We start from the raw sequence: 24,217 nt of genomic DNA, 5'->3' as shown, positions 1-24,217 counted from the left end.
GGCATTCTGTACATATCTTGCTTGAGGGAAAAATTATACTCTTCATTACATTTTGATCACCACTGAAAATTCAACATCATAATATACACTTACAATGTATCATATATACACTATACACACCTTATTTTACACTTTACAATGAATTATAGCCTAGATTTGTAATATTAGTTTTCTCTGTTCATTCCCAGCTAATCAACTTCTAAATCTTTGATTTCCAAAAATCCATAAGTGGGTCATTTAACTCATTTATACTTTCTATTTTGTCATTGCCAACTCTAGCCAAAGATATAATTTAGATTAATTTACTTCAAATGAGCAAGAATAAAGAGCACTCCGCCAAACTAAAACCACAGGATTCTACATCTCAGAGGCTCCAAAATATTAACCCAAAAAAATGAAATCTTAATAGTTAAACACAGGAGTTCCCATCGTGGAGCAGCAGAAATGAATCCGACTAGGAACCATGAGGTTGCGGGTTTGAGCCTTGGCCTCGCTCAGCAGGTCAGGGATCTGTCGTTGTCGTCGGATCTGGCATTGCTGTGGCGTAGGCTGGCAGCTACAGCCCAGATTAGACCCCTAGCCTGGGAACCTCCATATGCCATGGGTGTGGCCCTAAAAATACAAAAAAAAAAAAAAGTTAAACACAGAGAACTTTGGGCTTCACATAAACTAATATTGCTATTCATATTCCAGATGATGGTATTTAATCATTTTCTATATATTGCCACTGAGATTACCCACAGTGAGATAAACAGTTACTTTAGTTTCATTCTAAAATCAGGAATTCCCTTGTGGCTCAGTGGGTTAAGGATTTGGCTTTATCACTGCTGTAGCTCTGTTTCTGCAGTGGTGCATGTTCGATCCCTGACCCTGGAACTTTCATATGTCACAAGTGTGGCCCCCCCCAAAAAAAGAAAATGACACAAATGAACTTATCTATGAAACAGAAATAGGCTCACAGACATAGAAAAGAGACTTGTGGTTGCCACAGAGGAGGAAGGATCAGGGAGGGGTGAATTTGGAGTTTGGGATAAGCAGATTATATATAAAATAGATAAATAAGGCTCAGTGGTAAGGAACCCGACTAGTATCCATGAGGACATAGGTTTGATCCCTGGCTCACTCAGTGGGCTAAGGATTGGGCAATGCCATGAGCTGTGGATTAGGTCACAGACGTGGCTTGGATCCTGCATTGCTATGGCTGTAGAGTAGACTGGCAGCTACAGGTCCGAATGACCCCTAGCCTGGGAAATTCCATATGCCGCAGGTATGGCCCTAAAAAGACCAAAAAAAATAAATAAATAAATAAATAATAAAGTCCTATTGTACAGCACAGGGAACTATATTCATTATCCTGTGATAACCCATAATGAAAAATAATATATTTGAATATATATGTGTGTATATATATATATTTACATATATATATAAATTGAATCATTTTGCTATACAGCAGAAATTAACACAATCTTGTAAATCAACTACACTTCAATAAAATAAATTTTTTAAAAGTGATTTCAGTTTAATTAATAATTCAGAGCCTATTAATTCAAGAATATATACACCTATCTCTGTGCACGCTAGTCTTATCCAAAAGGGAAGAAACTACCTCTTTGAGGTCATCTTTGATACTCAAAAGACCCTATACACCAAATATGACCATTATCCATCAGCCAAAATAAATACAAGTCTTCCCATTAAAATCACTTGTTTGGGTTAAGCCAGTAATAATTAGAATCCCTTCTTTGGGTTGAGCCTTCTGAAAATCCCAGGAAAATCATAGTGTTGCTGAGATAACCATAATAATTCATTTCTTCACAATGCCTATATCAAGCGAGGTAGGTTTCATGCCAGTGAAAATCTTCGGAGGGATGGCCCTGGTCCAGGCCCCCTCACCTTACAGCCAAATTACTGAAACAGCCTTTCTATTTCTCTGCATGCAGGTTCTTCCAAACCACGCTGCATACCAATTAGCCTTCTGAAACATTTATTTCTAACTTAAACTAAAGCCACTAGAAAACAGAATCTGCTGAGTCAACTGATGATATAAATATAAGACATACTTAGAAATATATGTTTTAGGAATAAAAATATAGGTTTTAGTAATAAAAACCTAAAAAATAGTAACATGTTTTTATCTATTACACTACTACATTCAAAATTACTAACTACTCTTTCCTATGATGAAGCATTCAGAAGCAGCAGTGTGGACTTTATCTGTATGCAGTATGATTATATCCACTAGAAAATGGAAACAGAAAATACCTTTAAAAAGATTCTAAAACTCAGCCCTTTCGCTAAGTCACAAATTTATCACTGAAAGCACAGTAATACCCAAACAATTAACTGCCAGTCTCACAGTTGTCAAATAAATGTTCAGGCCACTGAGAAAAATATTTTCTAATTCAGGGCACTAATTTCTGTTAATTTCATAAAACTGGCAGATAATTAGCACTTACAATTTGCCAAACACTTCATAGCTGACAGGACCCAATGAGGAAGTTCTTCTGCAGAAAAGGAAAATAAAAAGAAGACAATTTATTCAATTGCATTTGCATTTGAATCAGGTATTATATACACACTTGGTATCATAAGAATGATGCTTACCCAGGTAATATGAAACATACCTGCTAATCACAAATCACCTGTTTATTTATTAGAACATTTAAAAAATTAAAATTTTTTCCTTAGTAGCAATGTTACAACACTTGCTTATATAAATCATGCCTATAAATTTCCCTAAAGACAAGATGTGCTTTTTAAACCTTTAGGAAAAAGAAGAAATTATCCTAAGAATTACAGAAAGAAAAGAAAAAAAAAAAGAAAAAAGAAAAATATGAGTCATCAAATGCACTTATGAAACCAGTTCACCAAATACCTTTTTTAAAAAAAAGGCTCTTTTTGCTTATCACCATGTAAAAATATAGCAAGAAAGCAGCTATATGTAAGCAGAAAGAGAGCCCTCACTGAGAACCCAAAATGATGGCATCTGAGTCTGGAGAAATAAGATTCTATATTATCAGTGTGTCCAGAAGTATGGTCTGAATGGATGGATGATATTCCAGGGATATCATCTGAAATCTTAAGGAAGATTTCCCACAAAGGCTAATTAAAGACTGTAATAAAGGAATTTCCACTGTGGTGCAACAGGATGGGCGGCATCTCTGGAGCACTGGGATGTAGGTTTGATTACTGGCCCAGCACAGTGGGTTAAGGATCCAGCATTGCCACAGCAGCAGCGTAGGTTGCAACTGTGGCTCATATCTGATTCCCAGCCCCCTCAGAAGGCACAGGGTGCCATCCCCCCACAAAAAAAACTGTGATACAATAAAATATATGCGTCTGGTTTTGTCTCTCATTAAAAAAAAAAGTAAATTCTGCTATGTAACATCCAATATAAGTATCATTTTACATGTTTCAATTTTCAAAATGTCTTAAGGCAAGAAAGTTCCATTGACATATCAATAAAGGCTATTAGTATTTGGACAAACTTAAAATATTAAGGGTTAACATCACTTCCAACACCCCGGCTGAGCCCTTGGTGCAGGGTATCTGCCTCCTGCCAGACATCTCATGAGATGGGCCAAACTCATGCTTCCCCTTCTCATCCTCTCCACTCTCTGTGAAACTGCAAAGACACTGGTCAAATTGTGTTACAGCTAATAACCTGAGGCTTATAAAGAGATCTCTTCTTTTCCAAGAACCATTTACTAAAATGAAAGAAAACTGGCCATCCAATTCGTAACTGAAAGTATTCATGTTTGCTGTATTCAGAGAATAGGAAGGATTTTAGATGTTTTTCAAATACAACCACCCCCTCATTCTATGTAACTTAATTTTATGTTGATTATATATGTTGATTACATGTTTATATCATTATGATTATATTATATATTATTACAGAATTATATTATGTGTTGATTATATGTTTATATTATTATCTAATTATATTATATATTGATTAACCCAACAACTTCTTAAGAAGTCAGAAATGTACTTGTTTCCTAACATCCTCCATTCCTGATGTGGGGGCTTTATATTAAAGGAAAAGTGTTTCAGGCTTCAAAGCCACGTTCTGTTCCTGTCAGGAAACATGGCTTAGAAAAACCTCTTCCCCTCTCAGTGCTTGGGCTCCTTCTAGAACAGCTCTGTCTATATTTAATGATAATTTATAAAAACCCAAAAATACCATCTTCCCACATCCAAAGATCATTCTAGTTCCAGTTAATTCCCAGGATCAAGGGTCTGAAGTAAAAGAAGAACCAATCAAAGAGCCCACCCAGTTCTGATCCACTCCTTATTCAGTGGAAGGAGGTGTTAAAATCAGGGATCCTAGCCCACGACTGTTACCATGACCTTATTTTTGCGAATGAAAAATCAAGATAAGTGGCTACTCAATGCCTTTTTTTTCCCTAATTTGTAAACTGGCTTGGAGGAAAAGATAAAAAAAATTAAAGCACCTTCAAAATCTAAAGCACTATCTTTATTAGTAAGAAAAAAAATGACATAAACCAAGACCATCCCAGAAAATCTGATGAAGAGACACCATAATAAAGAGGTAAATTTGAACCCTAAAACCAGTCAGACCCTGGGACCCACCTAAAAACTGACTCGGACTGTCTTTTAGGCATTAAACTAACTCACTTCTCAGTGATTTTCTGGGGATAATATAGGACAATTTGGTGTCCCATGTGGCTAACTAGCCTCTGGATGGATCTTGCTGAGGCTTTCGCTCCTGGATATTCATCTTCCTATGACATTTCCTGAATGCAAACAATTAGTTAGAAGGTCTTAGTGGAGTTCCCTGGTGGCCTAGCAGGTTAAGGACCCCACCTTGTCACTGCTGTGGCTCGGGTTGCTGCTGTGGCATGGGCTGCTGTTGTGGCACAGGTTCAACCCCTAGCCCAGGAACTTCCGCATGACATAGATGTGATTAAAAAAATAAAAAAGGTCTTAGGCAGTGAGAGAAGGTTATATATTATGAGGGGGTAAACTTATGTGAGGTTTATGGAAGAGTCAAATAGGACCTGTGCAGCCAACATATTGGGTCAACCAGGAAGAAAATGGGCTTTTATGCACTTACTTGACTTGTCATCAAGGATAACAACCCCCTGCTTGCTCACACTGTATACATTATGGATGATGAACTTGGAGTTGACGAGTTTAATGTCTAAAACTTCTTCTAAGGAATCCAGGCCAAGGACTTTCTGTAAACTAAAAAGATAAATAATAATTAATTAGTCACTTTTAAAAAATCATTATCTGGCCAAGAACCAGTACCATAAAAGATCAATCTTTAAAAGGTGCTGTTTTGGAGTTCCCGTCGTGGCTCAAAGGAAACAAATCTGACCAGTATTCATGATGACACAAGTTTGGATCCCTGACCTCACTCAGTGGGTTAGGGATCTGGCTTTGCCTTGAGCTATGGTGTAGGTTGTAGACAAGGATTGGATGCCATGTTGCCATGGCTGTGGCATAGGCCGGCAGCTACAGCTCCGATTCTACCCCTGGTCTGGGAACCTTCATATGCCAAGGGTGCAGCCCTAAAAAGACAAAATAAAATCAAATTAAATTAAAAATTAAAAAAATAAAATGTGCTGCTTCATGCATCTCACCCAATCTTTGTGGAGCAAAGGGTTAGAAATAGAGTATAGAAAACAAACTTGGAGTTTCCATCGTGGCGCAGCAGAAACGAATCTGACTAGGAACATGATGTTGCAGGTTTGCTGCCTGGCCTTGCTCAGTGGGTTAAGGATCTGGTATTGCCATGAGCTGTGGTGTAGGTCGCAGATGTAGCTCGGATCTGGCATTGCTGTGGCTCTGGCATAGGCCGGCAGCAACAGCTCCAATTTGACCGCTAGCCTGGGAAACTCCATATGCCTCAGGGCAGCCCTAAAAAGACAAAAAGACAGAAAAAAAAAACCAGAACACAAACTTAAAAGAGATTCTTTTCTCATTAACTTTTTGCTTCACTAATAACACACTGAATGCCAAGAAAATGATTTTATAAATAAAATATTAGAACAAAAACTAGCTTATTCAATAATGAGAAACTGCTACTAGTATATCTTTTTAAAGAATTAAAAAAAAACTCACTATGATATTATTAACTTTAATTACTTATTATACATCAAATATCCAGGAGACCAAGTTTTCCACTGAATGTTTCATTAAGCTTAAGATTTTAGCGTAGCTAGAAAGTTTAAGAACTTTGACATCACTAATTATCAGAGAAAAACAAATTAAAACTACTGGTCCAAATGACCACCATCAAAAATTCTACAAATAACAATGCTAGAGATGGTGTGGAGAAAAGGGAACCCTCGTACACTGCTGGTGGGAATGTAAATTGGCGCAGCCACTCTGGAAAACAGCCTGGAAGTTCTAAAAAAACTAAAAATTGAACTACTGTATGATTCAGCAACTCCAATCCTGAACATATAACCAGAAAAGATGAAAACTCAATTCAAAAAGACAATGCACCCCAATATTCATAGCAGCCTCACTCACAATGGTCAAGACATGGAAGCAACCTAAGTGTCCATCAACAGAAGAATGGATAGAGAAACTGTGATATATCACACACACACACAATAGAGTATTACTCAGCCATAAGAAAGAAAAAAAAAAGAAAGAATGAAATATCGGTATTTGCAGTAACAGGAATGGAACTAGAGATTATTATACTAAATGAAGTGAGTCAGACAGAGAAAGACAAATATATGATATCACTTATTTGTGGAACCTAAAAAAATAATACAAATCAACTTATTCCCAAAATAGAAACAGACACACAGACACAGAAAACAAACTTATGGTTACCAAAGGGCAAAGGGGAAGGGGAGTGACAACTTGGGAGTTTGGGATCAACATATACACACCAGCACATATAAAATAAACAATAAGGATTTACTAAAGAGCACAGACAACTATATTCAGTATCTTATAATAATCTATAATGGAAAAGCTGAAACTAACACAATATTGTAAATCAACTATAGCTACATTTTAAAAATAACAATTAAACATTAGATAATTTTGGTCCAGCGCCAAAAAAAAATTTTTTTAAGTTCTATTCTCAACCATTATATAAATGACAATAGAAAATTTCTAGGACTCAGTTAAATTATGTTTGTTAAACAGCATGCCTGGAAATCAAAGTTGAGATTTTTATACATAATTTCACAAAATTAAATATGCAGAGCATAGAGAAGCAAAACAGAAAAAACACAACACTTAAAAAAGTTCTCATTAATACCAAATGCACATACTATGATAATGTCATAGATTTCCATATTTCTTCCACATTGGCCTCTGTCAGCTGTCTGCGGTGGATGAGACGGCAAGCCGGCACCTCTCCAATAGCAATACTGTGACGCTTGTACCACATCTCAGAATTCTAATTGGGGTGGGAGAGGGATAAGATAAAAAGAGAGGGAATAAATATTTCAACAGACAGTGGTATGTTTTATGAGAAATGTCTTTGATTCAGTTATTTTTTATTTGATTTAAAATAATCAGAAGTATAAACTAACTTTTTACATGGACTGCACAATAATAAAGTATGACTCTTCAGATCATACCATAAATGAATACTTAAGAATTGTAAAAGGACTATGGCAATATGCCTGACATTAGCTATTTATTCCTGTGGAAGTACCAAACAATCAGTGAAGTAGCAGTGCAATAACATTTTATTAATTCAAAATTAACTTGAGGACCATCTCTCCAAATTCACACACTGTCCAAATTAAGTGATCATTTAAAATAACAATCAAGTCATGGCTCAACGGAAATGGAAATGAATCCGACTAGGAACCACGAGGTTGCAGGTTTGATCCCTGGTCTCACTCAGTGGGTTAAGGATCTGGCATTGCCGAGAGCTATGGTGTAGGTCGCAGACGCGGCTCAGATCTGGTGTTGCTGTGGCTGTGGTGGAGGCTGGCGGCTACAGTTCCGATTAGACCCCTAGCCTGGGAACCTCCATATGCCGTGAATGTGGCCCTAAAAGCAAAAATCATAATAAATAAAATAACAATAAGGTCTATTACTTTCAAGAATTTTCTATTTTTTTATAAGGAAAGATCAAATAATTACAACATTAGATAGCAGTCCCCATATCTTAGGCATCTGAAGAAGGCAGGAAAAAACAAGAGCTCCACAAAGACAACTGGAAAAGGTAAGAAGAAAACTAAAGCCCAGAGAGGTTAGGTAATTTGCTCAAAGTCACACAGCTTTACTACCTCAACATTCTTAACATCTCCCTTCTCATCTTTAGGCTACCAGATGTCTAAAACATCCTTTTGATAATTACAGAAGGGAACTTTGAACTTTTAAAGGCAAAACATAAATAATCCACAAAGAGTTTCTATAACAGTTATTTGCAGAAGTGACATTACAGAAAAATCTTATTAATGGGAAAAAATGAGCTGGAAAGTTGTTTTTTGATGTGGTTTTTGGTTTTGCTTTTGCAGAACTGCTGAATTGTCAAAGAAATTTGAAGTTCTCAAGGGTAGGTGAATTTTTTTTTTAATGGCTGTACCCATGATGTCTGGGCCAGGGATTGAATGCAAGCTGCAGCTGCAACCTATGCCACAGCTGCAGCAATGCCAAATCCTTTAACCCACTGTGCCAGGCCAGGGATCAAACCCAAGCCTCCACTTTAACCCATGCCACTGCAGTCAGATTCTTAACCCACCATGCCACAGCAGGAACTCCAGATTTGTGAATATATTTGAAGCATCAAATTCACTTTCGAAAGATTTTTTTTTAAATATTCATGAATATATTCAACTGTTTGTCTGTAAAGATGCCACTCATAACATTGTTTCTACACATGCTGAAAAACTGGAAAAAGGGTACATATCTAACAATAAAGGAATGGATAAATAAACTATAATTCTTTATAGACATAATGCAGATATTAAAAAGATGCTCAACATCACTAATTATTAGAGAAATGCAAACCAAAACTACAATGAGGCATCATCCCACACCAGTCAGAATGGCCATCATTAATAAGTCTACAAATAACAAATGCTGGAAAGGGTGTGGAGAAAAGAGAACCCTCCTACAATGTAATTGGAACAACTATTATGGAAAACAGCATGGAGGTTGTAAATTTGAACAACTACTATGGAAAACAGTATGGAGGTTCCTCAGAAAACTAAATTTAGAACTACCATATGACCCAGCAATCCTACTTCTGGGCATATATCTGAACAAAACTGTAATTCAAAAAGATACGTGTACCCCTATGTTCAATGCAGCACAATTCACAATAGTCAAGACATGGAAACAACCTAATATCTGTTGACTGATGAATGGATTAAGATGTGGTACATAATATACAATGGAATACTACTCAGCCATAAAAAATAATGAAATAATGCCATTTACAGAAACATGGAAGCAACTAGAGATTCTCATAGTAAGTAAATTAAGTCAGAAAGAGGACAAATTCCACATGATATCACTTATATGTGAATCTAAAATATGACACAAATGTAACCTATCTACAAAACAGAAACAGACTCACAAACATAGAGAACAGACTTGTGGTTGCCAAGGGGAGTAGGGAGGGAATAGGATGGACTGGGAGTGGTTGCCAAGGAGGATTGTGGAGGGAATGGGATGGACTAGGAGTTCAGGGTTAATAGATGCAAACTATTACATTTAGAATGGATAGACAACAAGTTCCTACTGTATAGCACAGGGAGCTATATCCAATCTCCTGGGATAGACCAGGACTGGGAAAAAAAAAAAATACAGAAGAAAATGATAGAACATTGTAAATCAACTACAATAAAAACATTTTTTTAAAACTGGGAGTTCCCACTGTGGCTCAGCAGTAATGAACCTGACTAGCATCTATGAGGACATAGGTTGGATCCCTGGCCTTGCCCAGTGGGTTAAGGATCTGGCATTGCCACGAGCTGCAGTGTAGGTCACAGATGTGGCTCAGATCCCGAGTTGCTGTGGCTGTGGCATAAGCTGGCAGCAGTAGCTCTGATTAGACCCCTAACCTGGGAACCTCCATATGCCACAGGTGTGGCCCTAAAAAGACAAAGGAAAAAATAAAATTAAATAAAATTTAAAAGTGGGGGTTCCCATTGTGGCTCAGCTGGTTAAGGAACAGATGTAGTTTCCATGAGAATAAGAGTTCAATCCCTGGCCTCATTCAGTAGGTTAAGGATCCAGCATTGCCACAAGCTGTGGTCACAAATACCACAAGTCACAAACACTGCTCGGATCCAGTGTTGCTATGGCTGTAGTGTAGGCCTCAGCTACAGCTCCAATTCAACCCCTAGCCCAGGAACTTCCCTATGCCACAGGTGCAGCCCTAAAAATAAATAAATAAATTTTTAAAGAATGTATATATGTATATATTTGTGTGTGTGTATGACTGTGTCACTTTGCTGTACAGAAAAAATTGGCACAACATTGTAAATCAACTATACTTTCATTTTTTTAAAAAAATTATGTTTGGTTGGTAGATGCAAACTATTGCATTTGGAGTGGATAAGCAATGGATCCTGCTGTATAGCACAGGGAACTATATCTAATCACTTGTGATGGAACATGATGGAAGATAATGTGAGAAATAGAATGTATATATATGTATGGCTGGGTGAATTTGATGTACTGTAGAAATTGACAGAATGTAAATCAACTATAATAGAAAAATAAAAATCATTTAAAAAAAGATCACATTCATAGAAAAAAATGATGCTGGGGGAGTCCCCTTGTGACATAGTGGGTTAAGTATGTAGCATTGTCACTGTAGTGGCTCAGGTCTTTGTTATATCACAGGCCTGATCCCTAGCTCAGAAACTTCCATATGCCATGGCCACAGCCAAAAATAAATAAATTAAAATGATGTTGAATGTTTAACAACATGAAAAAATGGACAGAATACACTGTTCTAAGTGAAGAATACAGGCTACAAAACAGCTCGGCTTGAATTCATTTTGGTGTTAAAGTCTTGCATGGAAAAAAGGAAAACACACAAAAAATGTTAATATTAATTCTCTCTGGATGATTTTATGAATAGTTTTTTTCTTCTGTCTCTGCCTGTAAACAATTCTAGTAAACACATTAATAATAGCAATAGCAGTTAACAGTTACTGAAAACCTGTGTCAGGCACCATTCGCAACACTTTACAGATATGAAGTCACTTGATTCTCACAACCTTACCCCAGAGAGGTGTTATCATCCTACTTTCACCAAAAAGAAAACTGAGCCACAAACACAGTGAATAAAACAGAGAAACAAGCTCGAAAGGCCCATAAATGAAAGAGCCAAGATTCAAACCCAGCAGTCTGTCTCCAGAGCCCACACTCCTACTCTCCTCATTACCCTGCCTCTCAGCAAACACAATCTTTTTATTTGCTGCACTTCATTCGATTTTACATAATGGCTAGACAAGAGAGAAGAAAGGTCAGAACAAAACAAACAAAAACAAACAAAAAAATAACAAAAGCAAGGCGGAGGCAGAGGTAGAAAGAGGGAAATAAGAAGAAATGAAGATGAGCGGCAATCTTGTCAGAAAGATGGACTGTTTCTCTATTGACTACTAACCTCAGCATCTAAAACCCGCACTGAGGCCCAACTGGGGAAACAGATCCTGCTCTGCCATTCGGTCTTTGGACAAGCTTTAGTGGAGTTTTAACAAGTGCGGGGCTCCAACTTCCACCAGTTAATTTAAGGGGAAGTACAAGAAAAGCCAAGAACAACATTATCAGAAATAGACACCCAAATGATCAGGGACGTGACAAGCTTTGGAGGGAATGGATGATGAATCTGAGACATTGATGTACCACTTCGGGCTGCCGAAAACTTAGAACTGAAAATAGAAGAGAAAAAAGACACAGTCATCGGTGCATGAAAGTATGCTAATAAGCACCTGGTCTTCCTAGAGGTGACACCAGGAATATTACTACTTCACAGAATCAAGGAAAGCAGAAAAGGGAAATCATTATATCAATGATGTAAATACACATTAGTTTAATATGAGACTGTACCTCTTTTGTATAAACAATATTAGATGATCTTTATAATGAAAAAATGTCTGTTGAATAACAACTCTACTGATGGGGATGGGATCATATTATGTGTTTAAATACAAATGTTCAGGAGTTCCCATTGTGGCTCAGCAGGAATGAACCCAACTAGTTTCCATGAGGATGCAGGTTCAATCCCTGGCCTCTCTTAGTGGGTTAAGGATCTGATGTTGTCATGAGCTGTGGTGTAGGTTGCAAATGCAGCTCGGATCTCATGTTGCTATGGCTGTGGTGTAGGCTGGCGGCTATAGCTCCTATTCGACCCCTACCCAGAGAATTTCCACATGCCGCAGGTTCAGCCCTAAAACGCAGAAATAAATAAATAAATAGATACAATTTTTTTTTTTTGCTTTTTTTTTGCTTTTTCAGCCGCCCCGGAGGCCCATAGAAGTTCCAGGGGCAGGGATCAAACCCAAGTCACATCTGTGACCTATACCAGTGCAGTGGTGATGTCAGATCCTTAACCCATTGTGCTGACCTAGGGATAGAACCTGCAACTCCACAGAGACAAGCCAGACAAGCACCACAGAAGGAACTCCGAAATATAAATGTTTGGGGGAAAAAAAATGAACCTGATCTCATGGAGTTTATGTTTTAATTTCCTCGAGTACAGGAACTATTAGCTAGAACTTAATTAATTTTTCCTCATTAGTAATGAATTAAATAGTCCTCAAATACCCTTTTGCTCGCTCATTTTTTTGGAGTAGTTCCACTTTGTTTTCTTTATTTTTTTTTTCTTTGGTTTCTTTTTAAGGGCTGCACCCACAGCATATGGAAATTCCCAGTCTAGGAGTTGAATTGGAGCTACAGCTGCCAGCCTACCCCACAGCTACAGCCACAACCACAGCAATACTAGATACAAGCCGAGTCTGCAACCTACACCTCAGCTTACAGCACTGCTGGATCCTCAAACCCACATCCTCACGGATACTTGTCAGGTTTGTTACCACTGAGCCACAACAGGAACTCCCAAGACTAAATTTCTTGAGGGCATATTCTCATATCTCTGTTACCTAGTAGTGTCTCATACATAGCAGGTACTTAATGTTGTTTGAATTGATTTGAAGTTGTCACACAGAGACAAGTACTAATTAATAAAAGATTCTGTTAATTCAGGACCATTTATCACCTACGACTGCATCTGTAGAACCCAATACAAAGCATGGCACAGCAGACACTCAATAAACCTTTGGGGTTTTTTGGGGTTTTTTTGGTTTTGTTTTTGTGGGTTTTGTTTGTTTGTTTGTTTTCTGCTTTTTAGGGCCTCGCTCACGGCACATGGAGGTTCCCAGGCTAGGGGTCCAATCGCAGCTGTAGCCACCGGCCTACACCAGAGCCACAGCAACACCAGATCTGAGTCTCATCTGTGACCTACACCACAGCTTACGGCAAAGCGGGATACTTAACCCACTGAGCGAGGCTAGGGATGGAGCCTGCAACCTCACGCAACCTTACTAGTTGGATTCGTTTCCAATGTGCCACAATGGGAACTTCTCAATAAACCTTTGTTGAATGAATAAACTAGCGATTTTCGAGTATGACCTCTCAGCTAAGTTACAGGGCCATTATCTCCATCTGCCTCCTAAACACTTCCACTGAATACAACCTACATTTACCATCAAATATTTAAAATAAAATTCATCACTGTCCCTGACAAATCTGCAAGATCATATGTAGTCTGCATTTCTGTCACAGGTATCACTCTTTTTCTTGTATTACCTTTGATAAAGCCTAAGCTGCTTAATTATTCTCACCAACCCGAGACACAATACAACCTCAAAAAAAATTTTTTGGAGCTCCCGTAATGGCACAAATGAATCCAACTAGGAAATGTGAGGTTGCGGGTTCGATCCCGGGCCTCACTCAGTGGGTTGAGGATTGGTGTTGCCATGAGCTGTGGTGTAGTTTGCAGACACGGCTCAGATCCTGCGTTGCTGTAGCTGTGGCATAGGCTGGAAGCTGTAGCTCCAATTAGACCCCTAGACTGGGAACCTCCATATGCCGAGGGTGCAGTCCTAAAGACAAAAAAAAATTTTTTTCTTTCAAGCACACTGCCTAAAAATATTTACAAGATATCTTTGCAAACATATGAACTGAACATCTAGGCCTTTGAGACTAGAGTAACTTCAAACATTGGTGTTAGTACAATTCTTAAAACTGTTGTAAAAGTTTTTGTCTCCCATTGACAGAGAAATGGATAAAGATGTGGTTCGAATATACAATGGAATATTACTCAGCCATAAAAAAGAATGAAGTGGAGTTCCCGTCGTGGCGCAGTGGTTAACGAATCCGACTAGGAACCATGAGGTTGCGGGTTCGGTCCCTGCCCTTGCTCAGTGGGTTAACAATCCGGCATTGCCGTGAGCTGTGGTGTAGATTGCAGACGTGGCTCGGATCCCGTGTTGCTGTGGCTCTGGCGTAGGCTGGTGGCTACAGCTCCGATTCGACCTCTAGCCTGGGAACCTCCATATGCCGCGGGTGCGGCCCAAGAAATAGCAACAACAACAAAAGACAAAAAAAAAAAAAGAATGAAGTAATGCCATTTGCAGCAACATGGATGTACCTAGAAATTATCATACTAAGTCAAGTTGGTCAGACAATGAAAGACAAATATCATATGATATCACTTATATGTGGAATCTTAAAAAAGGATACAAATGAACTTTTTTATTCTAGAACAGAAACAGACTCACAGACTCTGAAAAACCACTTATGGTTCCCAAAGGGGACAGGTGGTGGGGGAAGGGATAGACTAGGGGTTTGGGATTGGCATATGCACACTGTGGTATATGGAATAACTGGCCATATACTGGACCTGCGGTATAGCATAGGAAACTCTACCCAATATTCTGTGATAATCTGTATGGGTAAAGAATCTGAAAAAGAATGGATGTATGTACATGCATAACTGAATTATTTTGTTGTACAGGAGAAATTAAGACAACACTGTAAATCAACTGTATTTCAATAAAACTTTAAAAGATGAAAAAAACACCATATATTTTTCAAAGGAAAAAAAAGGTTCTGTCTGCATTTTATCTTTTTAGCATTATCCCAATCTTGGTAGTCTTCTACTGGGGGTATTTCAAGGAAAACTATGCTCCCCCAAAAGTAATTTATTCTAAATGGGCTTAACAGAAGCTACCTTTGTTCATATGTTGTAAAAGAGCTCATTCCACAATACTCCATGCCCCAACTTTTACACTTTCAACTGGTAAATAATTATAACGAAGTTCAGGAAGAGAAGACAAAGAGGGAGAAGAACAAAGTATAGAACAATAACAAAAAGGAAATTATAAGGGAGTTTTAAGAGAAGAATGCTCAGTCAAAAATATGAAAATAGCTATCATATATTCAAAGTGTCAATAGGCAAGAGTGAAAAAACACAAAAGCCAACCTTCCTTTCTCACCCATCTCTCAGCTATTGGCAGATAAGATACTGTCTTAAAGTGCTTTCAGATCATTGTTAGCCAGGGACCGACAGAAAAACTCATCACAGACAATTTCTTATTTCTCCTGCTGCTAGTTCTCTGTCTTTATAATATCACTTACCATCACAACTGGCCTCACCGGGATATTTTCCTGTGAAGTGCCTGGTAGGGGATCATTCCATTCCGGAAATTTAATAACATCCTTCTGATATGGGGGCCTCTTTGGGTATGGTTTCAGGGGTGAGGAAGGAGGAAATCTAAAAACCAAGAAGAAAATCTCTATTATTGCAGTCAGCAGGAGACCCCAATATTTTAACAACAGTCCCCATTTCTTGTATCTTTGAGAATTTATATAATTCCAAAGCTTCAGAAAATGAATTCATACATAAATCATCACACATGACTAATTATACCCAACCAGACATAATTTTTTATTTTTTTTAATACAAAGAGGACTTTCTTCTTTTCTTTTTTCTTCTTTCTTTTTCATTTTTTTTTTTGTCCTTTTAGGGCCACACCCAGAGGATTTGGAGGTTCCCAGGCTAGGGGTCGAATTGGAGCTGTAGCCACTGGCCTATACCACAGCCACAGCAAAGTCAGATCCCAGCCTCGTCTGCAACCTACACCACAGCTCACAGCAATGCCAGATCCTTAACCCACTGAGCAAGGCCAGTGATCGAATCTGAGTTCTAATGAATCCTAGTGAGATTCATTTCTGCTGAGTCATGATGGGAACTCCAGACCTAATTTTTAAAAAAACATTCATTCATTATATGCCCATCAAATGAAGTTTATGAAGAAAAACAGGAATGAAACATGTGACACATTTTTAAATAAATTAATTAAAGCAGCCTTGTACTGTCATTTCATTTTCATTATTAAAGATACTCTAATGCTAGGGTAAGCCATATCTTTCAACCAGCTCAAAATTCTTACTGCCTCATAACTCTAGCTAAAATTTACAGGTGCTAAGTGTACAAATAGAAATTATTGATAGTTAAACCTTCAGTAACACTTGCCAAGGAAACAAACGTTAGCACAAAAATAATTTGGCCTAGTGTTCATTTTCAGAACTATTTCTAATAAAAGATTAATCCTTGGAGCTCCCATCATGACTCAGCAGTAAAGAATCCAACTAGTATCCATGAGGACTCGGTTCAATCCCTGGCCTCGCTCAGTAGGTTAAGAATCCAGCATTGCCATGAGCTGTGGTGTAGGAAGAAGACATGGCTTGGATCCCAAGTTGCTGTGGCTCTGGCGTAGGCCGGTGGCTATGGCTCCAGTTAGACCCCTAGCCTGGGAATCTCCATATGCTGTGGGTGTGGCCCTAAAAAGACCAAAAAAACCCAAACAAACAGTCACTTTCTGATTTGACCCCTAGCCTCAGAACTTCCACATGCCAAGGGTGCGGCCCTAAAAAAAGCAAAAAAAGAAAAAAGAAAAGGAAAAAAAGAAAGGTTCACACTGAGATTGAAGCTTCAGTCTAAAAATCCATCTTGGAGGAGACAGAAAGCTTCCCTGGTGTTCTCATTCTGCACTTTGATACTCCTCTGTTTTTATCCCCCCAGGTATCATCACTCCTTGGACAAGCACATAGAAATCTAAATACAGCCTGACTTTCTTTAAACTGATCTAGGTCATACCTGATAAGCAAAAGAAGTAATTAAATACGTATTCTCAGAGCATCTTTTTCTGTTATCTTGCTAGAGAAAGATACATTGCATTGCACTGAAAAAGCAATGTAAGAACTCTAGTTCTTAAGGCTGACACAGAAGTCAGTAGGTAGTGACTTTTTATTTTCATTTATTATTTATTTAAGCCAAAATAAAGGTATAAGATCTTGTCCATGATAGCCACAGGAAAAATAACCCAAATAAACAATAAAGACCTTATAGATAAGGCAAGTGCAGAAATAAAGAATTTTAAAATGTCTACAGTTTACAAGGAAAGTTTGTATCAAGATGAACCAGGAGAATCATAAATAATAAGAGTACTATGGGGAAGTATTTCAAAAACAACCACAGTAGACTTGAAAAAGGATGACTAACAGAGAGAAGTTGAGTTTCATCTTCTCTGAAAAGAACATCCAACAACTCACTTTACTTGAAAGGTCAGTTTTGAGTTGATAAGAAAAAAATGAGGTCTCAAAATCATTTAATCAAGTTAAAGATAAATAAACTGAAAGATAACTTAAATTTTTGGTAATCAAGTTACCAAGGCAAGTATTTTCAAATGATTTCAAAATATAAATTAATCTCTAAAGTCAGTTAAAGGTATTCTACTTTGTAAGTAAAGGCTGGCTTACTGAAGCCCAATTCTATTTCTTAGAAGCCAACAATCTCAGCAAAAGTTCCATTTCCATCCAAAGTATAGAATGTGTTTGCACAAACAAACACACACACACTCACATACACGTACAATATTGTGCATAATGTTTGGGAATCCACAGAGCACCCAACTCTCAATCCTTTAGAAATTAAACAAAATCCCTACCCCCATCCCACCACTAATACCCACTGCTTACTCTCCTTCTCCATTCCCTCAACCATAATGTGAAAAATATGGACCTGAGTTCCAGTCTCAGCCCTCTCACAAACTATTTGTCCTTTGGAAAGTGAAAGTGTCTCTAAATCATAGCTTATTCACTTGTTAAGTAAAGGAATTGAACTGGATGATCAATAAATTTCCTCTGAAGTCTAAAATATGTTTCTTGTATTTCCACACCCAGAAACAAGTAATATCTTCCAAAGACCAAAGCAGAATTTCTTATGCGGAAGACTGTGATTGAAGAGATACCAGGGAGTCACTTTTTCTCTCCGCCCTGAAAAATGAGGTCTGTGCTCTAACATGTGCAGCTATCAATAGCTGATGTAGTATCTTCAGAGCCAACTGGCAACTGGCCTGAGAAAAAGAAACACAGAAGGGCTCCCTCTGGTGGACTACCTGTGTTTTATGCATAGAAAGTTTTCAATTTAATTCTATCATTTCAATCATGTCATCTCCAGCTCGAAAGCCTGCTAGAGATGGTCTATTCCAAATGAAAAATTTTTCACTAAGGGAAGTAAGGCCCAAAAGAGGAACACACCCTATTAAATGCCTCACAGCTACCTGGTCAAGAGAGCAAATCTTGTACATAATATTTGCAAGCCCTTGCCCTTTAATAAGAAAACTATAAAGGTTTATTAAATGATATCAAAGAAATAAATTGATAGAGATACCATGTATGAATAAGAAGACTTAATATAATAACATGGAAATTTTCTTCATCAAAATATATAGCTGCAATGAAATTCCAATCAAAATATTAAGTTTTTCATGACAAACTGATTCTAAAATTTATATGGAAATGCAAGGGTCCAAACATAATCAGGACATTCTTAAAGATGAAAAGTAAAGTGAGATGACTTACTCTATCAACTATTAAGATAATTAAGATAATACGATAGGACAATCCTGGTGGCATGGACTACGATTTCTCAACTTCAGCATTAACACTTTGGGCTGGATAGTTCTTTGTTGCAGGCAGTCATATTCTGCAAGACATTCAGCAGTATTGCTGGCCTCTATCCACTAGATGCTAGTAGCATCTTGTCCCAAGAGTGACAATCAAAAATGTCTCCATATGTTGTCCCCTGCAGAATGGCCCCCAAATTGAAAACCATGAATGCAAACAGGCAATCTAAAACAAACATACACACAGGTTTAGAAGCCTGATTTATGACAGAACAGACATTACAGGTCAATAAGAAAGTATAGACTGCTCACTAGAGAGTTCTGATCCAATTGGTTACTCATCTGGGAAAAATGAAACTGTATACCTGTAGCAGATAGCACTTCCAAAGATGTCTTGCAACGTTACAATCCACCTACATGTACTTCTGCCATGTGATCTTGCCCTATCGTAACAAGAGGTAGAATGCATTTGAGTTGGGGTGAGCCCTCTCTAACTGCTTGGATAAACATAAGATGGCAGAGGTGACCCTGTGGCAGTTCTGGACACTAGCCTTTACCTGGCTGGAAACTTTCTTCCTGCTTCTTGGAACTCTTGTATCATTCATTCTTGCAAAGCTCCCTCTTGGAAACCAGCCATCATGTAAAAAATCAGACTACCTACCCTAAGCCCACATGTTGTGAGATGTCTAAGTGACAGGAAGAGGCCCTAGAAGATGAAACTGCATGGAGAGAAACTGAGGTCAAGGAGCAACAAAGTTCCAGACTTGTAAATGAAGAAATCTTTACTTCTTCAGCAGCCTCAGCAGATGTTCAGCTAAGCCCTTCCAAATTCCCAACCCACAAGTTATGTAAAAATTACAATGATTGTTTTTAAGCCATGTTTGGGCATAATTTTGTTATACAACAATAGATAACCAGAACAGAAATTTGTGGCACCAGGCCCTGGCAGTGAGTTAGAGGCCTGAAGGGCCTCAGAGAGACTTGTTAGTGGAGGCTAAAAAACAGTGAGGAAGTTACTGGAGGTTGGAAGAAGATCCATGCTATGCAGTGGCATAATGCTCAGTTAAAACTGGCACATTTAGGGACTTCCCATTGTGGCTCAGCAGTAATAAACCTGACAGATATCCATGAGGATGCAGATTTGGTCCCTGGCCTTGCTCAGTGCGTTAAGGATCCGGCATTGTTGCTGTGAGCTGTGGTGTAGGTCAAGGATGCAGCTCAGATCCCATGTTGCTGTGGCTATGGTGTAGGCTGGCAGCTGTAGCTCTGATTTGACCCCTAGTCTGGGAATTTTCATATGCCACACGTACAGCCCTAAAAAAAAAAAAAAAAAGAAAGAAAAAGAAAAATAAAGAAATTTAGTCTAGTGCAAGAATAACTATGGCTTAAGGCCAAATCCCACCACTTGCTTTAATAAATGAAGTTTTCCTAAAGCAGAGCCATGCCATTCCCTTATGGTCTATGGCTGCTTTTATCCTCCAACCACAGGCAGGCAGATGTGAGCCAGGCTGTCTGACCCACAAACATTGACCATCTGGCCCTTTACAAAACAAGTTTGCTGAACCCAGTCTAAAGGGACCCAAGGTATGAGAATATGTATCTGCCCATTGCACAGGTTCCACCAGGGCAAGGAGCTTGGTCTTGTTCCCACTGTATCTCCCACAACTGACACATTCAATCTTCACACTAAAAGTTACCAGGAACCGGGAGTTCCTGTCGTGGCACAGTGGAAACAAATCCACTAGGAACCATAAGGTTGCGGGTTCGATCCCTGGCCTCGCTCAGTGGGTTAAGGATCCAGTGTTGCGGTGAGCTGTGGTGTAGGTTGCAAACGCAGCTCAAATCTGGTGTTGCTGTGGCATGGCCGGCGGCAACAGCTCCAATTAGACCCCTAGCCTGGGAACCTCCATATGCCTCAGGGTGCAGCCCTAAAAAAACAAAAGACAATAAATAAATAAATAAAATGAAAGTTACCAGGAACCTGGCAAATACCTAAGTCCAGTCTAGGAGACCAGTATATCCTCAAGATAGACATGTTAGCATGTTTACTCTATAAATGAGGACACAGGTATTCAGAGCATGTAAGCAATTTGCCTAAAATCACAGGGGTGGCATGAGAGCAGGGATTCAAACCCAGGCCTACCTCATTCCCACACCCTGTGTTTGTTATAGTCTTGCCATTACTGAGCCTACCTTATACCTAACTACACCTCATTTCATGTGGGGAAGGACGGAGCCACTTTAACAGAGGAAGAGAAGTGCAGTGATTATTGCTTAACTCCTTTCCAGGGAAAAGGGAACTCCTCGCTTGTTAATCTTTGAACTTCTTTCTCAATGAACTGGGCTGGGTGTCGGGGACACAGACAAAAGCAAATTTCTTCACAGCCTTATCTCCCACCACCACCTGAGTAATGACACCCAGTCTATTCTGACATCCTCGGAGCTCCTTTACAGTGACTGCTCTCACATGGCTCCACCTCTCTCTCTCCTCCTTGTCTGGCAAACACCTACTGATGTACCAAGACTCAACTGCAGTGGCACCTGTGGAGCAGAATATTCTCTGACTGTCCTCCCAGAGCACTTAATTCTCATCCTTATAATCACATTTGTGACAATGAATTCCGATCTGTCTTCCTAACTAAAGTGTACCTCTTTGAAGACAGGGTCATATATCCCAATATGCCAGCTACAGGTACTTAGTGCTGTGCCTGGCTTACAGGAGACACTCTATAATGCTTGAGGACAGAAAAGGAGGCAGGAAAGGAGGAGGACAGGGAGGAAAAGCATGTAAGCACCTAATTAACAGTGACCCCAAAACACACTAAACAGTGCTAAGAAGAGGCCAGAACATAAGCATTTATCAAGCCAATGGGAAATGTGACTAGACACCAGTTGCATTAAAATGCTTAAATAGACTGCCTTCTGATACATAAAGGATTTGTCTGCCCTCTCCCACTCCCAGTGTGCCAGCTTATTTATCAACTCCCAATTTCAGAGAGGTGTACACCTTACCTTTCTATGACTTTTATAAATCTAGCCTTATAACCTACATCTCAAGGCAAGTTCCCACTCTTCTTAGAAAGTTACAGTGTTAGAATTAACTGAGAAGAACTGACTGATGCCTGCAGGATCTACATCACAGTTGATCTGTGAGCAACACAGGTTTAAAATGCATGAGTCTGCTTATACACTCATTCTTTTCAATAAACACAGCGGGAAATTTTTTGGAGATTTGTAACCATCCAAAAAAAAAAATCCTTGCAAATGAAGTATGAAGGCTAGAAATATCAAAAAAAAAAAAAAAGAAAAAAGAAAAGAAAAAGTTAGGTATGTCCTGAATGCATAAACCGTCTGTAGGAACTAGTCTGTTTTATCACTTACTACCATAAAATATATGCACATCTATTATAAAACTATTATAAAATCTGAGAGTTGAAGAGTTCCCTTGTGGTACAGAAGTTTAAGGATCCAGCATTGTCACTGCTGTGGCACAGGTTCAATCACTAGACCAGGAACTTCTGCATGCTGCAGGAGCAGCCAAAAAAATAAAAAGCTAAAATTTATCAAAACTTACACACTTACAAACCATACATGGTACCATTTGCAGTTGAAAGAAAAATAAACAAATATAAAGATGCAGTAGTAAATCAAAACTGCATAAAACCACCTACAGTACACACTGTGATACCATAATAATTTTGTAGCCACTTCCTGCTGCCATTACCATGAGCTCAAGCATTGCTAGTGCCTGCTTAAAGTGCCCTGTGACACTAATTACCTCCACATGAGCAGTTCATCTCCCCAGGAAACTGAGTTCCGAAGTAAAAAGTGATCACTCACAGTTCTCATGTATTTTTCATCACATTTAGTGCCATGAACTTTGAATAACATCACGGGACCCACATGAAGGGCCACCAATAATGCTGGAAGTGCTCCCAAGAAGCAGGGGAAAGTCAGGATGTGACAAGAAAACATTGCTTCATCTGTACCATAGATTGGGGTCTGCAACTGTGGTGTTTCCACCATTTAAAGATAAATGAATCCAGCACAAGGACCATTGTTAAAAAAGAAAGAAAGAAAAGGAATTTTGCGAAGCCATTGTTGCAATGATGTCATCAGACACAAAAGCCTTGCACTTTTTTTCTTGTATTAAAAATGCAGCTTTCAAAAAAGAAAAGAAAATGCAGCTTTTGGAGTTCCCATTGTGGCTCACTCGGATAAGAACCCAATTAGTATTCATGAGGATGCAGGTTCAATTCCTGGCCTTGATCAGTGGGTTAAGGATCTGGAGTTGCCGCAAGTTGCAGGGTAGGTCACAGACACATCTTGCACCTGGCATTGCTGTGGCTGTGGTGTAGGTCAGCAGCTGCAGCTCCAATTCAACCCCTAGCCTGGAAACTTCTATGTGCCACACCTACAGCCATAAAAAGAAAAAAGCAGCTTTGATGTGGGTGCAGGATTGCTATAAGAAAGGCAGATCTGTAGACTCTAATATGATTCAAGAAAAAGCAGGATTATATGAAGACTTAAAGCAAAAGAAAGGTGAAGGATCTAAAGCTTGAGAATGTAATGCTAGCAAAGGATCGTTTGATAATTTTAGAAAAAAGGTTGGCTTAAAAAAAAGTCAAGATGGGGGTCCCATTGTGGCACAGCAGAAACGCATCTAACTGGTATCCGTGAGGATGTGGGTTCAATCCCTGTCCTCACTCAGTGGGTCAGGGATCTGGTGTCCCCATGAGCTGTGGTGTAGGTCACAGATGCTGCTCGGATCCTGTGTTGCTATGGCTGTGGTGCAGGCTGGCAGCGGTAGCTCCAATTCAACCCCTAGCCTGGGAATTTCCATATGCCTCAGGTGCGGCCCTAAAAAGCCAAAAAAAAAAAAAAAAGGTGGAAGGCGAAGGGTTCAAGATACGGATGTTGGAGAATTCCACTGCTAATGGACACCACATCAGAAGAATTAAAAGAAGATGACTTGATGGAGATGAGTGCTTCTAAACCAGTGCCAGGCAGTGAGAAGCAGCACCAGAAAACACATTGACATCTGACAATCTGGCAGAGGGTTCTGATTATTCAAGACTGCTTTTACTTCTTTTATGACATGGATCCTCCTATCATACAAGCACTGAAACTAAAGCAAATGGTGGAAGAAGGATTGGTACCATATAGAAATATCTTTAGATAAATGAAAAAGCAAAAAAAAGTCAGAAATTATGATGCAATTTGTAAAGTCCACCAGCTGGGCTTGCCTCTCCTGCCTCCCCTTCCACCTC

The 24,217-nt window shown here is 38.9% G+C and overlaps 1 protein-coding gene across 2 annotated transcripts in view; it reads right to left on the bottom strand.

Moving 5' to 3' along the window:
- DEPDC1B (DEP domain containing 1B) overlaps window positions 1–24,217 on the bottom strand; it is a 90,731-nt gene that overhangs the window by 40,972 nt on the left and 25,542 nt on the right. For both annotated transcript variants that reach the window (XM_047755827.1, XM_047755765.1), the window contains exons 3-6: window positions 15,616–15,751; window positions 7,272–7,399; window positions 5,084–5,214; window positions 2,460–2,507 (exon numbers count right to left, since the gene is read on the bottom strand). In XM_047755827.1, the coding sequence (XP_047611783.1) occupies window positions 2,460–2,507; window positions 5,084–5,214; window positions 7,272–7,399; window positions 15,616–15,751 (443 nt within the window). The remainder of the gene's footprint in view (window positions 1–2,459; window positions 2,508–5,083; window positions 5,215–7,271; window positions 7,400–15,615; window positions 15,752–24,217) is intronic.

The sequence above is a fragment of the Phacochoerus africanus genome, chromosome 1 (genome assembly GCF_016906955.1).
Source record: "Phacochoerus africanus isolate WHEZ1 chromosome 1, ROS_Pafr_v1, whole genome shotgun sequence".
Lineage (NCBI taxonomy): Eukaryota > Metazoa > Chordata > Mammalia > Artiodactyla > Suidae > Phacochoerus > Phacochoerus africanus.
This window is presented reverse-complemented; position numbering and strand designations above follow the sequence as displayed.